At 38.1% G+C, this 12996-nt stretch overlaps 1 protein-coding gene across 2 annotated transcripts in view; it reads right to left on the minus strand.

The window, feature by feature from the left end:
- Positions 1–12432: 12432 nt before the first annotated feature.
- Positions 12433–12996, minus strand: part of LOC140821445 (ASI1-immunoprecipitated protein 1-like) — a 28749-nt gene continuing 28185 nt past the window's right edge. The window contains exon 4 of one of the 2 annotated variants that reach the window (XM_073181948.1): positions 12433–12638. Coding sequence is in view for 1 of the 2 variants with exons in the window: in XM_073181946.1 (XP_073038047.1) it covers positions 12631–12651 (21 nt within the window). In the remaining variant the exon portion in view is untranslated. Of the gene's footprint in view, positions 12652–12996 lie in introns of both variants that reach the window. The other variant, XM_073181946.1, reaches the window with a different exon arrangement.

Raw genomic sequence — 12996 nt, forward strand, 5'->3', positions numbered from 1 at the left:
TTAGACGTAGAAAACTCATGCTTACTCTCAAGCTCAATCATATCTTAGGACCTTCTACAATTTCCCACAACATGCCCTTAATAATCCTTGCACTAACCCATAACATCAAACTTAAAATGAACTTACAAATATTTCCCAAAAACAAGGGTACACGGACCCCGTGCTTGGGTCCGGGAGAGGGTCCGTGTACGTACTGCCTAGAATGTGTCGGAAAACGTAAGGGGCACGGACCCCGTGCTTGGGTCCGGATGGGGGTCCGTGTAGGTACTGCATGTCAAGTGTCTTAAAAAGGAAAGGACACGGACCCCGTGTGAGGGTCCGGGTGGAGGTCCGTGTGGCTACTGTCTTGGAACACCAAATGGAAAACAAAAGCACGGACCCCGTGCTCGGGTCCGTGTGGGGGTCCGTCTGCACACTGTACGAAGAAACCTGCGAGAAAACTTATGCACATGCCTACACACCCAAATTGACACTTGAACACTATGATCCAACACCTTAAGGACACCATAACATTGCATAAAACTTATATAAACACTTCAAGATACGACGTCCACCATACTACCCAATACAACGCTAATTAGCAATTGACATCAATCGAGTTCCTACGACTTTAAACTAATTCAAACGCCTAACGACGTCTAACAAAACCTTGAAAGATACAACAAACCTCAATACTAACATACTCATACGCAGCAACGATCGCCCGTCGGTTTCCAACGAAGCCTGCAACACTGAAACTTCAAAAATACAATGATACCAAACTTTTCTTAAAATTTCAGTTTGAGCAGTCACACGAAAAATATCATAACTCTCTCATTTTTCGTCCAAAAATCTCGTACTTTATATCAAATCGAAGGTATCGAAAAGTTCTACGTTTTTTCCGTTGAAAGTTTTCTCAAAATATGAACAGAAAATTCGCAGTATTTGAAAAGACAGCAAAAACGAGTTTTAGATCTAAAATTTTACCCTCGAAATTGATCCGATTTATAATCCGCTCAAACTACTAACATGATACATAACTTTTACGCATAAAAATCAACGCAACGCATAATATGACTTGATTGACATAGCAAGAACAGAATATACGTGCCTTTATGACGATAACGTTACCGAAAGACGACACCGAAGCGGAGATGGGGAGAGGCTTGATCCGGGACGAACGTGGCACCGTTTCTCTTGAATAAAACTGACCGAAATCTTGCTGGAAATTGAAGGGAAGGGGTGGGCGACTACTCTAGGGAAATAAGAACCCTAACTTTTGCTCTTTCAAAATAATAAAACTTGAATGCTAGAGTGTGTGTGTGTTTAGGCGTTTTACAGGTGTGTGTAAAAGTGGGTTTGTGTGTGTGCGTGGGTATTAAATAAATTAGGAGACTAATTTTTGTTTAATTAAAATAATAGTCTACTAATCAAAACACTAACTCACACTTAACTTTTTAATAAAACTCTTTAGTTAAAATATCACACACCATACTAGACTTTAAAAGTTCTAAAATCATAAACTCACAAAAATAAATAAATTTAGGATTCACAATACTAACATCTATAAAATACTAAATTTTAAAAGTTTTAAAATCTTAAAATCACTAACTAAACATTTAGGCTCAAAAATGCTAAAACTCACTAAATTATTTAAAATGCCCCCAAACTCAACTTAAAATAAAATACCATCTTTAAAATTGCCAAAAATCGTCCCCCGGTCTCTTCCTCAATCCCGCATCGAATAATCGCCTGAAACATGAAACTCGAAAGACATTTTAACGTGCATTACATAAACGTAATTAAATTAAAAATAATGCATTTAAATAATTATGCATGACTAAACTCTTTTAAAATAAATTAAATGCTTTAATAATTTAAACATATGCATGGGTTATACGTGTACTGAAATCGGGTTCTACAGTTCCTCCCCCACTTATGTAAATTTCGTCCTCGAAATTAAGTCTTACCGAACAACTCCGGGTAGCAAAGTCTCATATCTGCCTCTGACTCCCAAGTGGCCTCTTCCACTGATTGGTTTAACCACCGAACTTTGACTAGCTTAGTTACTTTGTTCCGGAGTTTGCGCTCCTGTCTATCGAGGATTTGAGTCGGTCTTTCCTCATAAGACAAATCTGGAGCAAGCTGCAAAGGCTCATAACTCAGAATGTGCGAAGGATTAGCCAAATATTTCCTTAGCACCGAGACGTGGAACACATTGTGTACCCCGGCCAGATTCGGCGGAAGGGCTACACGATAGGCTAATGTCCCAACTCTGTCAAGAATCTCGAACGGTCCAATAAACCTCGGACTCAACTTGCCTCTTTTCCCAAATCTCATAACACCCTTCATGGGTGCTATCCTGACGAAAACGTGATCCCCAACGGCAAACTCGAGATCCCTCCTCCTCTTATCTGCGTAGCTCTTCTGACGGCTTTGGGCAGTCTTCATTCTGTCACGAATCTTGACCACCACTTCTGCAGTCTGCTGAACTATCTCTGGGCCTAGATCTGTTCTCTCACCGACTTCATCCCAATGAACTGGCGATCTGCACTTCCGACCATACAACGCTTCATAGGGAGCCATACCAATAGATGCTTGGAAGCTGTTGTTGTATGTGAACTCCACTAGGGGTAGCTTAGACTCCCAAGTTCCCTGAAAATCAATCATGCAAGCTCTTAGCAAGTCTTCCAAGATCTGAATCATTCGCTCAGACTGGCCATCTGTCTGCGGGTGAAAAGCTGTACTGAACAGTAACTTCGTCCCCATAGCTGCATGCAAGCTCTTCCATAAGGACGATGTGAACCTCGGGTCCCTGTCGGACACAATAGAGACTGGGAAACCATGCAATCGGACGATCTCCCGGATATAAAGATCCGCATACTGCGTCATGGAGAAAGTCGTCTTTACTGGTAGGAAATGCGCTGACTTAGTGAGTCGGTCCACTATAACCCAAATAGAATTAGACCCTTTGACTGACTTAGGTAACCCAACGACGAAATCCATAGTGATGTTCTTCCATTTCCACTCTGGGATAGGGAGTGGCTTAAGCAAACCTGCTGGCCTCTGATGCTCTGCCTTCACCCGCTGGCAAGTGAGGCACTCCGATACAAATCTGCGGATGTCTCTCTTCATCCCTGGCCACCAATACAAAATCTGCAGGTCTTTGTACATCTTGGTACCTCCTGGGTGAATAGAATACGGAGATGCGTGTGCCTCTGTCAGAATATCCTGTCTGATCGAATCACTACTAGGCAGCCACATTCTGTCTCTGTATCTCACGATACCATCTGACACTGTGTACAAAACACTGCCTTTAGCTTCATCCTTCAGTCTCCATTTCTGTAGTTGTTCATTTGAAGACTGTCCTGTTCGAATGCGGTCTAGTAAATCAGATTTGACTGTCAGATTAGACAGTCTAGGGGCTCTGCCCTCAGGAAAAATCTCTAGACCAAATCTCTGAATCTCCGACTGAAGTGGTCTCTGAGCTGTCAACTGAGCAACAACTGCCACTTTTCTGCTCAAAGCGTCTGCGACAACATTAGCCTTTCCCGGATGGTAGCTAATTTCGCAGTCGTAATCTTTCACAAGTTCTAACCACCGTCTCTGCCTCATATTCAGCTCTTTCTGCGTGAAGAAGTATTTGAGACTTTTGTGATCGGTGAAAATCTGGCACTTCTCGCCGTATAAGTAATGTCTCCAAATTTTCAATGCAAAGACAACGGCGGCTAATTCCAAATCGTGAGTCGGGTAGTTCTTCTCATGCACCTTTAGCTGTCTGGAAGCATAAGCTATGACCCGACCTTGCTGCATCAACACTGCGCCTAATCCGAGCTTAGATGCATCGGTATAAAGCACAAACTCACCTTGCCCTGTCGGCATGGCTAGCACTGGCGCTGAAATAAGAGCTTGCTTCAGAGTATCAAAGCTCTTCTGACATTCATCACTCCACACGAATTTAGCATTCTTCTTGGTGAGTGAAGTGAGTGGCACCGCTATGGATGAAAATCCCTTAATAAACTTACGGTAGTAGCCTGCTAAACCCAAAAAGCTGCGGATTTCAGATGCATTCTTCGGCTCAACCCATTCCTTGACAGCCGCTACTTTCGCTGGATCCACCTCGATTCCACTGCTAGATACTATATGCCCCAAAAATGCCACCTTTTCTAACCAAAATTCACACTTACTGAATTTCGCAAATAACTTGCGACTCTGCAATGTCTGTAATACTGTCCTCATGTGCTGGTTGTGCTCCTCATGGCTCTTCGAGTATATTAGAATGTCGTCAATGAATACTATGACGAATTGATCGAGGAACGGCTGAAATACTCGGTTCATGAGATCCATGAAAATCGCTGGAGCATTTGTCAATCCAAATGGCATCACCAAGAACTCGTAATGCCCATATCTGGTCCTGAAAGCTGTCTTGTGGACATCTGCATCCTTGACTTTCAGCTGATGGTACCCTGATCGAAGATCTATCTTAGAGAACACGGAGGCTCCCTGCAATTGATCGAACAAGTCTTCGATTCTAGGCAAAAGGTATTTGTTCTTGATCGTTACCTTGTTCAGCTCACGGTAATCGATGCACAGCCTCATGCTCCCATCCTTCTTCTTTACAAAGAGCACTGGTGCGTCCCACGGTGAGAAACTAGGGCGGATAAACCCTTTGTCGAGGAGCTCCTGAATCTGCTGTTTGAGCTCTAACATCTCAGCTGGAGCTAATCTGTATGGCGCCTTGGAGATTGGCGTTGTGCCCGGCACGAGCTCGATTGCAAACTCCACCTCTCTCTCTGGTGGAAGACCGGTGACGTCATCAGGAAAGACGTCTGGAAATTCTTTGACTACTGGCACCTCTGATAAGGATGGAGTGGACACGTCAGGCGCTGAAATAATACTAGCCAAGAAGGCCTGACATCCCTTGGAGATCAACCTCTCCGCCTGCATGCACGAAATCATGCGAGGAAAGCTTCTCCATCTGGCTGGCTCAAAAAGAAATTGCTCCATGCCCGGCGGTCTAACCAAAACTGACCTCTTCTGAAAGTCAATTAAGACTCTGTTCTTTGTCAGCCAGTCCATTCCCAGAATGATATCAAACTCTGGCATCGGCAATAGGATTAAATCTGCGTATACTAGGTGGCCATGCAGTTCTAGATCAATATCTCTGATCACACTGGTAGCCAACAGCTCTTCCCCTAACGGGACTGTCACTGAAAAGTTCACGTCTAGGCCTATGGACTTGAGGTCCAAATGATTAGCAAACGTCTCCGATATGAAGGAGTGAGTGGCTCCTGAGTCTATTAGATCAGTTGTGGATAGCCTCTTAATGAAAATGTTCCCTGAGATGCGTTAGCACGACAAACTAACTTATAACCCAATTATTCTACCATAAACCTTAAGCAATCAAAAGACGCCCAATAATCCAACTAAAACACTAGTAATCCCAATTAAAATTAAACAGGTAATGCAAGGAATTTAATACTGAGCTTAGGTAGAAAAGTTTACCGGTAAGTAAAGTAGTGTCTGGGTCTGCTTCTTGAGCATGCATGGCGAATACCCTGCCATGGGTTGGTCTGCTTCTACGTTTTTGCCGTTGAAAGTTTTCTCAAAATATGAATAGAAAATTCGCAGTATTTGAAAAGACAGCAAAAACGAGTTTTAGATCTAAAATTTTACCCTCGAAATTGATCCGATCTATAATCCGCTCAAACTACTAACATGATACATAACTTTTACGCATAAAAATCAACGCAACGCATAATATGACTTGATCGACACAACAAGAACAGAATATACGTGCCTTTATGACGATAACGTTACCGAAAGACGACACCGAAGCGGAGATGGGGAGAGGCTTGATCCGGGACGAACGTGGCACCGTTTCTCTTGAATAAAACTGACCGAAATCTTGCTGGAAATTGAAGGGAAGGGGTGGGCGGCTACTCTAGGGAAATAAGAACCCTAACTTTTGCTCTTTCAAAATAATAAAACTTGAATGCTAGAGTGTGTGTGTGTTTAGGCGTTTTACAGTGTGTGTAAAAGTGGGTTTGTGTGTGTGCGTGGGTATTAAATAAATTAGGAGACTAACTTTTGTTTAATTAAAATAATAGTCTTATAATCAAAACACTAAGTCACACTTAACTTTTAAATAAAACTCTTTAGTTAAAATATCACACACCATACTAGACTTTAAAAGTTCTAAAATCATAAACTCACAAAAATAAATAAATTTAGGATTCACAATACTAACATCTCATAAAATACTAAATTTTAAAAGTTTTAAACTCTTAAAATCACTAACTAAACATTTAGGCTCAAAAATGCTAAAACTCACTAAATTATTTAAAATGCCCCCAAACTCAACTTAAAATAAAATACCATCTTTAAAATTGCCAAAAATCGTCCCCGGGTCTCTTCCTCAATCCCGCCTCGAATAATCGCCTGAAACATGAAACTCGAAAGACATTTTAACGTGCATTACATAAACGTAATTAAATTAAAAATAATGCATTTAAATAATTATGCATGACTAAACTCTTTTAAAATAAATTAAATGCTTTAATAATTTAAACAGATGCATGTGTTATACGTGTACTGAAATCGGGTTCTACACAATCACTCCCTGGCATTGCTCTGTGGGATGTCTCCCTCCGCAAGTTCTGCAATAAACTCCAGTATAACTCGGGCTAGAACCACTGGAGCTAGATGAACCACTCGGTCTACTTCTCACTTTCTTAAACTGCTTCTTTCTAGCTTTCAGCAACTCCTGCTTCCCACTCGTACTGCCACTATCAAATCTTTGAGAGGATTGCTGTGTCTGGGGTTGCATCGCACACAACCTTGCTAGTTGTCTAATCAGACTCGCCTATGCTCTCTTCGCTCTACTCAAGGCATCAACAAAACGGTAAGGTCGCAGCATATTCATCAATGCAATTATCTCCGAGTTCAATCCTCTGACGAACTGAGCCGCTACAGCTTCATCATTCCCAGCTACATGAGGAGCAAAACGCAGTAAAGTAGAGAATTTAGCAACATACCCTTCAATATTCAGTTGACCTTGCCTCAAATTCTCAAATTCTGCTTTCTTGTCCTCTCGGTACGAAACTGAGAAAAATCTTCGATAAAATTCAGTTCTGAATATTTCCCACGAAATCATGGTACCTCTCTGTTCTAATATTCTTTTACTTGTAATCCACCAACTCCTGGCGGCTTCTCGCAACTGGTTAGGCACCATTTTAACTCTCTGTTCATCTGTACAATCAAGTAAATCTAACAGTATTTCTATGTCATCAAACCAGTTCTCACAATCTTCAGACGTCTCGATACCATTCAGAATCGGTGGCTGCAGTAACTGAAACTCTTTCAACTTTATTTCCATCTGAGTTTCGGATATATCTATCTGATCAGACGAAGTACTACCCTTTTCTGAAAATCTTCTAGGAGGAATATCTGATAATCACAGATGTTAGTAGTAACAGGAGACAAATCCGTCTCAATCCCAATCCTGATCAGCTTACCTCTGATCAAGAATTGGTTCTGATCCAGTTTCAAATAATACATATGACCAAATCAACTCAGATATTCAGGTAACATGTAGCTTAATATACAGTAAAAACATACTGAAATCTTAGCATATACAATGTAATTTCAACATTATATTCAATCATATGACATATAAATCCAGGCAGTAAAACATAATATCATGCTAGCATACACAATGTAATTCCACATTATAATCAATCACATGCTAGCAATCAAACGCAGGTAAGAAACTCAATCTACCCCGCTCACTCTCCTCTATCTCAGTACTAAGGAACCTACAGTTCAAGGACCTACAGCTCTGATACCACCTGTTGTGGGGACACGGACGCTAATTCATTCCTTAATCGTCCTTAGGAATATTTACTTTTTATAATAAACAGGGTCTAAATTTTTTTTTTTGTAAATGCAAAGCGGAAAGGTAATGTAATTAAATTCAAATTACATATTAAACATAAATATACAATTATTGTATTATCTACAATAATCCAACTAGGTTCAACTACATGTAAGTGCTGAATCCTAAGTTGCTTCTGAGCCCGGATCTCCATGCTATCTAGTCCAGCCTCGATCTCGTCCTGACCCCGCTTCTATCCCACCTGTTGCCATGCACACATACAAACAAGACAACAGCCGGATAACTCCGGTGAGAATTATATTCTCAGTATAAACCATGTGTACATGCAATCATATAAACAATATAAGAGCATATAACAGACAATCATAACATGTATCAAAATCCGAACATGAATCAATATCAAGAATAAATCATATTCTAAACATGTACCATCATCAGGAACATAATTCAATATCAAGCAATATAAATCAATATAGCTGTCACTCAGACTCGTGACTCTACGTTTTAGACTAGACTCAATCCTAGACTAGGGATCCCGGTTTCCAGATGTGGTGTTCCTATATCGAATTCCGTAATAGAAGGAACAGTTATTCTATTTACTCGATATAACCATATATGGTGTTCCTATATCGAATTCTGTAATAGAAGAAATTCCAATTCTATTTACTCGATATAACCAAACATCCGGTGTCCTGACCTAACCGTCATAGACTGTAGTTTTATCGCTAATATCCTATCTTGAGACATCGTGCAATGTGCCTGTGGCGACCCCGCCACTATCAGGCACTTCCGTCCCAAGATTTCTATACTATCTTGTGACATCGTGCAATGTGCCCGTGGCGATCCCGCCACTATCAGGCACTTCTGTCACAAGATCATTCGACTAATACATGCTTTCTATATATCCATAGAACAAGCATATCAAGTCCAAATCAATGCAACTATCAATGCAACAAAATAAAGTATGTGATTTATGGAAACTCGAGTCAAACCTTACTCGAGTTGTGCAATCTCAACTCAACATTAATTTATACCTTTATCTTCTCGCTCTGACGAAGACGAAGTCCAGAATTCAACTCTGTCCATATCCAATCTGATAATGACAATCGAATAGATACAATATCAGTATATAACTCAGTTCAAAACCTGTTCTGATAATTACTCAAATTACAATACAATCTGATCAAGGTCAATCGACATACAGTACTACAATACAATCTAATCAATACCGAATCTGATCAATATCAGTCAACCGATGTTTTGATGGCATAACAATACAGTCTCAATAACCCCGTCAGTCCAAACATCACAGATATAATACCAGAACTCATAATCACTATCGATATAACTCATAATCTCAATAACTATATACATCTGATATGAAATCTCAGTCAAATCGAATCCAAAAATCATAACAATTCCATAAACAGTCTGTTCTTTAATCTGACTTCAATTATACGATGTCTACTATGTCAAAACATCATATATAACTCATATTCAATTCTGACAACAACATAATTTCAAAACATGTCAGAACGTAGCAAAACTTACGTCCAGTTGTAGCTTACGTCGATAGGAACACAGAACTGAAGTCGGATTCAAAATCAGACGGGCGGATCGCTCGGTAAATCACAAATTTCCACGTCGAAGAAATTTGAAATCGTTTCTCTTCAATCCTTTTCGTTTTTATCTGAATAATATTTGTATATACATATATATATATATATATATATATATATACACGTTGCATGCAATTAAAACGTGGCACACTTTCGCCAACTTAGGTGGCGCTCGGGTGGTTAATCTTTACCGCTCGGGCGCGGAAGTTTCTGTCGAGATACTCGGCTGAACATCTCCTGGCGCTCGGGCGGTAATATTCTACCTGCTCGGGCGCCAAACATTCTGTCCAAGAATTAAAATTGGCGCTCGGGCGGTTCTTTTCTACCGCTCGGGTGCGAGATGTTCGGCCTAACATCTTGAGATGTTCGGTTCAACATCTTGGCTTAAAATAAACCAACGCCCGGCTTCGTCATTTGAGTTCCTATAACCTTCATTCATCACGATCTTATCAATTAATCAACATCTGATTATAATAATTAAATCTCGGACATTACAGAATGGCAAGATAAAATCTTTCTATCCTAGAGTTTGAGAGATAAGAAAATGAGGTGTGATATTATTTGATTTGGAGAGGTGAATGGCCGATTTCTACTTATCAAAATATGGTAGAAATATTGCTTAATTATTAATTTTTGGTGATTGAAAGTTAGGGAATTATCTAACCAAGAAAGGATAAGGAAAGGAATCAAAAATGGTGAGTTGTCAAACTTAATTAAATCCTATAAAGGGTGGCCGAAATTTTGCAATTAAAATGGGGCAATATATTGCTTAATTCTTGAATTTTAACTCTTTAAAGTTTTAAACACTTATTATGTATTTTAGTGAATTAATAATTTAATTTGGGATAGTAATTTTTTTACATGCATGGCTAATTCTTAAAATAAATTACTAACATGTTAAGTTACAATTTCTTAAATAAAATTAGCCTAGATTAACTTATCTCAATTGGTCACACATTTTAATTTAAGTTTTTAATTAATTATTGAAAATAAAAGAATTTATTTACTACTTATCTCTAATTAATTAAATAAATCCTTAAACATTCTTTTACATTAAAATAACTTATTCTTGGGCTAAAATTAAATTTAGGAATATTTTCTTACTATTAATTTTTTATCTCAATACTCCAACTCCAGTATGGCCTCGCTTATTTAACCGAAAAGATAAAAACTAAACTTCTGCGATTAAAATAAAGGATCATGACTAAAAATTTTTTAAAATACTTTAAATATAAAAGAAATCATTTTAATTTTAAATAATAGTAATTATGCATGGCTAATACGTAGTCTGATTTAACGAGTTCTACAGCATATATGTATGGAGGAACGTAATTTCATTTGCTCAATTGACTCTAAAATTCTTGTGGAACAATTGAAATCTCTTGGAGTAAGTGAAAATGAATGTGAATTGGCTGAAAGAAAGAGTGAACAAAAGAGTAAAGTGGCCAAAGGAAGAAAAAAAAAGATGAAAAGAAAAAGAGGCCAAGAAAAAAGAAAAGATAAATAAATTCATGGCCGAAAAGAGAGAGTTAGAGATACTTATTCTTGCATAAGCCTCTTAAAGTACCTTTGTACAAAGAGGTTTATTTACATTGTAAAGATATCGTCAATTCAATCCCGAGCATTTTTGTAGTTTCCAAGAACTAGTACACGTAGACCGCATGATTGAAATAATTTAAATATTTATAATACTAAGGTGCTGCATGTTATGTGTTAAAATATTTTAAATGTATATATATTTATTTTATTATATTTAAGATGTTTTCATAAGTTTTAGTTTTTATATGAATGTTCGATATCAACCGGGAAAGGAGATTGGAGACGATTAAGGTCTTAACATTTAAAGTTAAATTTTATTTTAAGTCAATAATTGAAGTATTTTAAAATTTTTATGAAATTTAGCATTTTTAGGTCTAAATTAATTTATCGAGTGAAATAAAAGTATGTTAGTCATTTTAATTAGCAAAATTCAAAAATAAGGAATTTAAATACTTCCACTTGAAATATAATATTATAATAATTATTTTTATGACTTAATAAATTATGCGTAGAATTTTAAAATGGTAGGACTCTTAATTTCAAAAGTTAGAGGGATTAATTAGTAATGTAAATTGTGAGAGTTTAATTAGTAATTTTAAATGGTGTTTTAATTAAACTAAACCCAAGTTATTATTTTTATTAAAGCAAGAGGAAGAGTCCTACCTCAAATCATATCAAACTCACGCACACACACAACACACACTTTGCCCATGAGGTTCAAGGCCTTGGGCTTGTTTATTTTTTTTTTTTTCAAATTCCTCCCAGCAGCAACCTTGTGCAATCATCACACTACAATCCTTGATTTATTTAGCAACTTTTCAAGCCAATAAACGCAGCAATCCGTCTCCGTTCGGCCTCCGTTTTTTCATGTATTCGTTTGTCGATATTTCGTGTGTTAACACAAAGGCATGTTTATACATCGATCATGTTATATACTTTATTTTGATATAAAATATGCATGAAAATACATTGGTTTTGATTATATGCATATACTGTATTTTGATCATGTCCCGAGTAGCTTCCGTTCTCTGTTGCCAGCAACAGTTTGGTTGTCCTCGTTGATCTCTAATTGACCGTGGAAGGCATGACTTAATAGTGGGTGGCATTAGCTCTTACATGGTTGATTCGTATGTGTTTATATATCAACATAATGTATTTCAAATTCTAGATTGAGTCATTTGAATTTCATCTTTCAAATCTTCCCTTGTTCACTCTATCCTAACACAATCTTTTAAGAATTGACACGTGAACTAATGAAGTCGTAATTGTTAGGTGCTCGTATGAATGCCACCTTTCTGCGTATTTATACTCACATACCGCGATCAGAGCTCATGCCACGACATTGATATTCACAAAAATACCAACATGCTGCACTGTCCATATTATATCCAGCAAACAAAACCACGAGATATGCAATATATCCAATGCTAAATACATGTACGTGACATTAGACTTTGCACGGGGAGAGCAGTTAGAAATTACAAAAATGTGAGGCCATAAAACACATCTTGTGCGCATTTGATGCGATGTGGGCACACCAATTGCAAAGTTCACTATGCCTGAATAAGCTAGCTAATCAAGATTGATTACGTCCTATCAAGAATCTGAAGTACGCATGTTATTGTTGGATCTCGGTTTTCTACACGCCCAAATGCAGCGGAAGCTTTAAAAATTTTATTTTATTTTGACAATCAAAATATGATTTGCTTTGGGCGCTCGTATGATTTTATCAAAAACATTCATAGGGTGTTTAAAACTTTTACCTTTGGTGAACAATTTCACTAGGCTCCAACTACGCCGGTATAAGCGGACGTAGCTCTTGTTGTAAATCCCTACGAACGTTCTTCAATCTACTTCTTTAATCTTCGAATCAGGTCCACGATTGGATTACTTGTTCTTCTTCTAATTTGCACTAGAAAAATTAGAATATATTTTGCGTAGAGATTGAACACTGAAGAAATC

This window comes from Primulina eburnea, unplaced genomic scaffold, assembly GCF_022965805.1.
Source record: "Primulina eburnea isolate SZY01 unplaced genomic scaffold, ASM2296580v1 ctg567_ERROPOS1600000+, whole genome shotgun sequence".
Classification (NCBI taxonomy): Eukaryota; Viridiplantae; Streptophyta; class Magnoliopsida; order Lamiales; family Gesneriaceae; genus Primulina; species Primulina eburnea.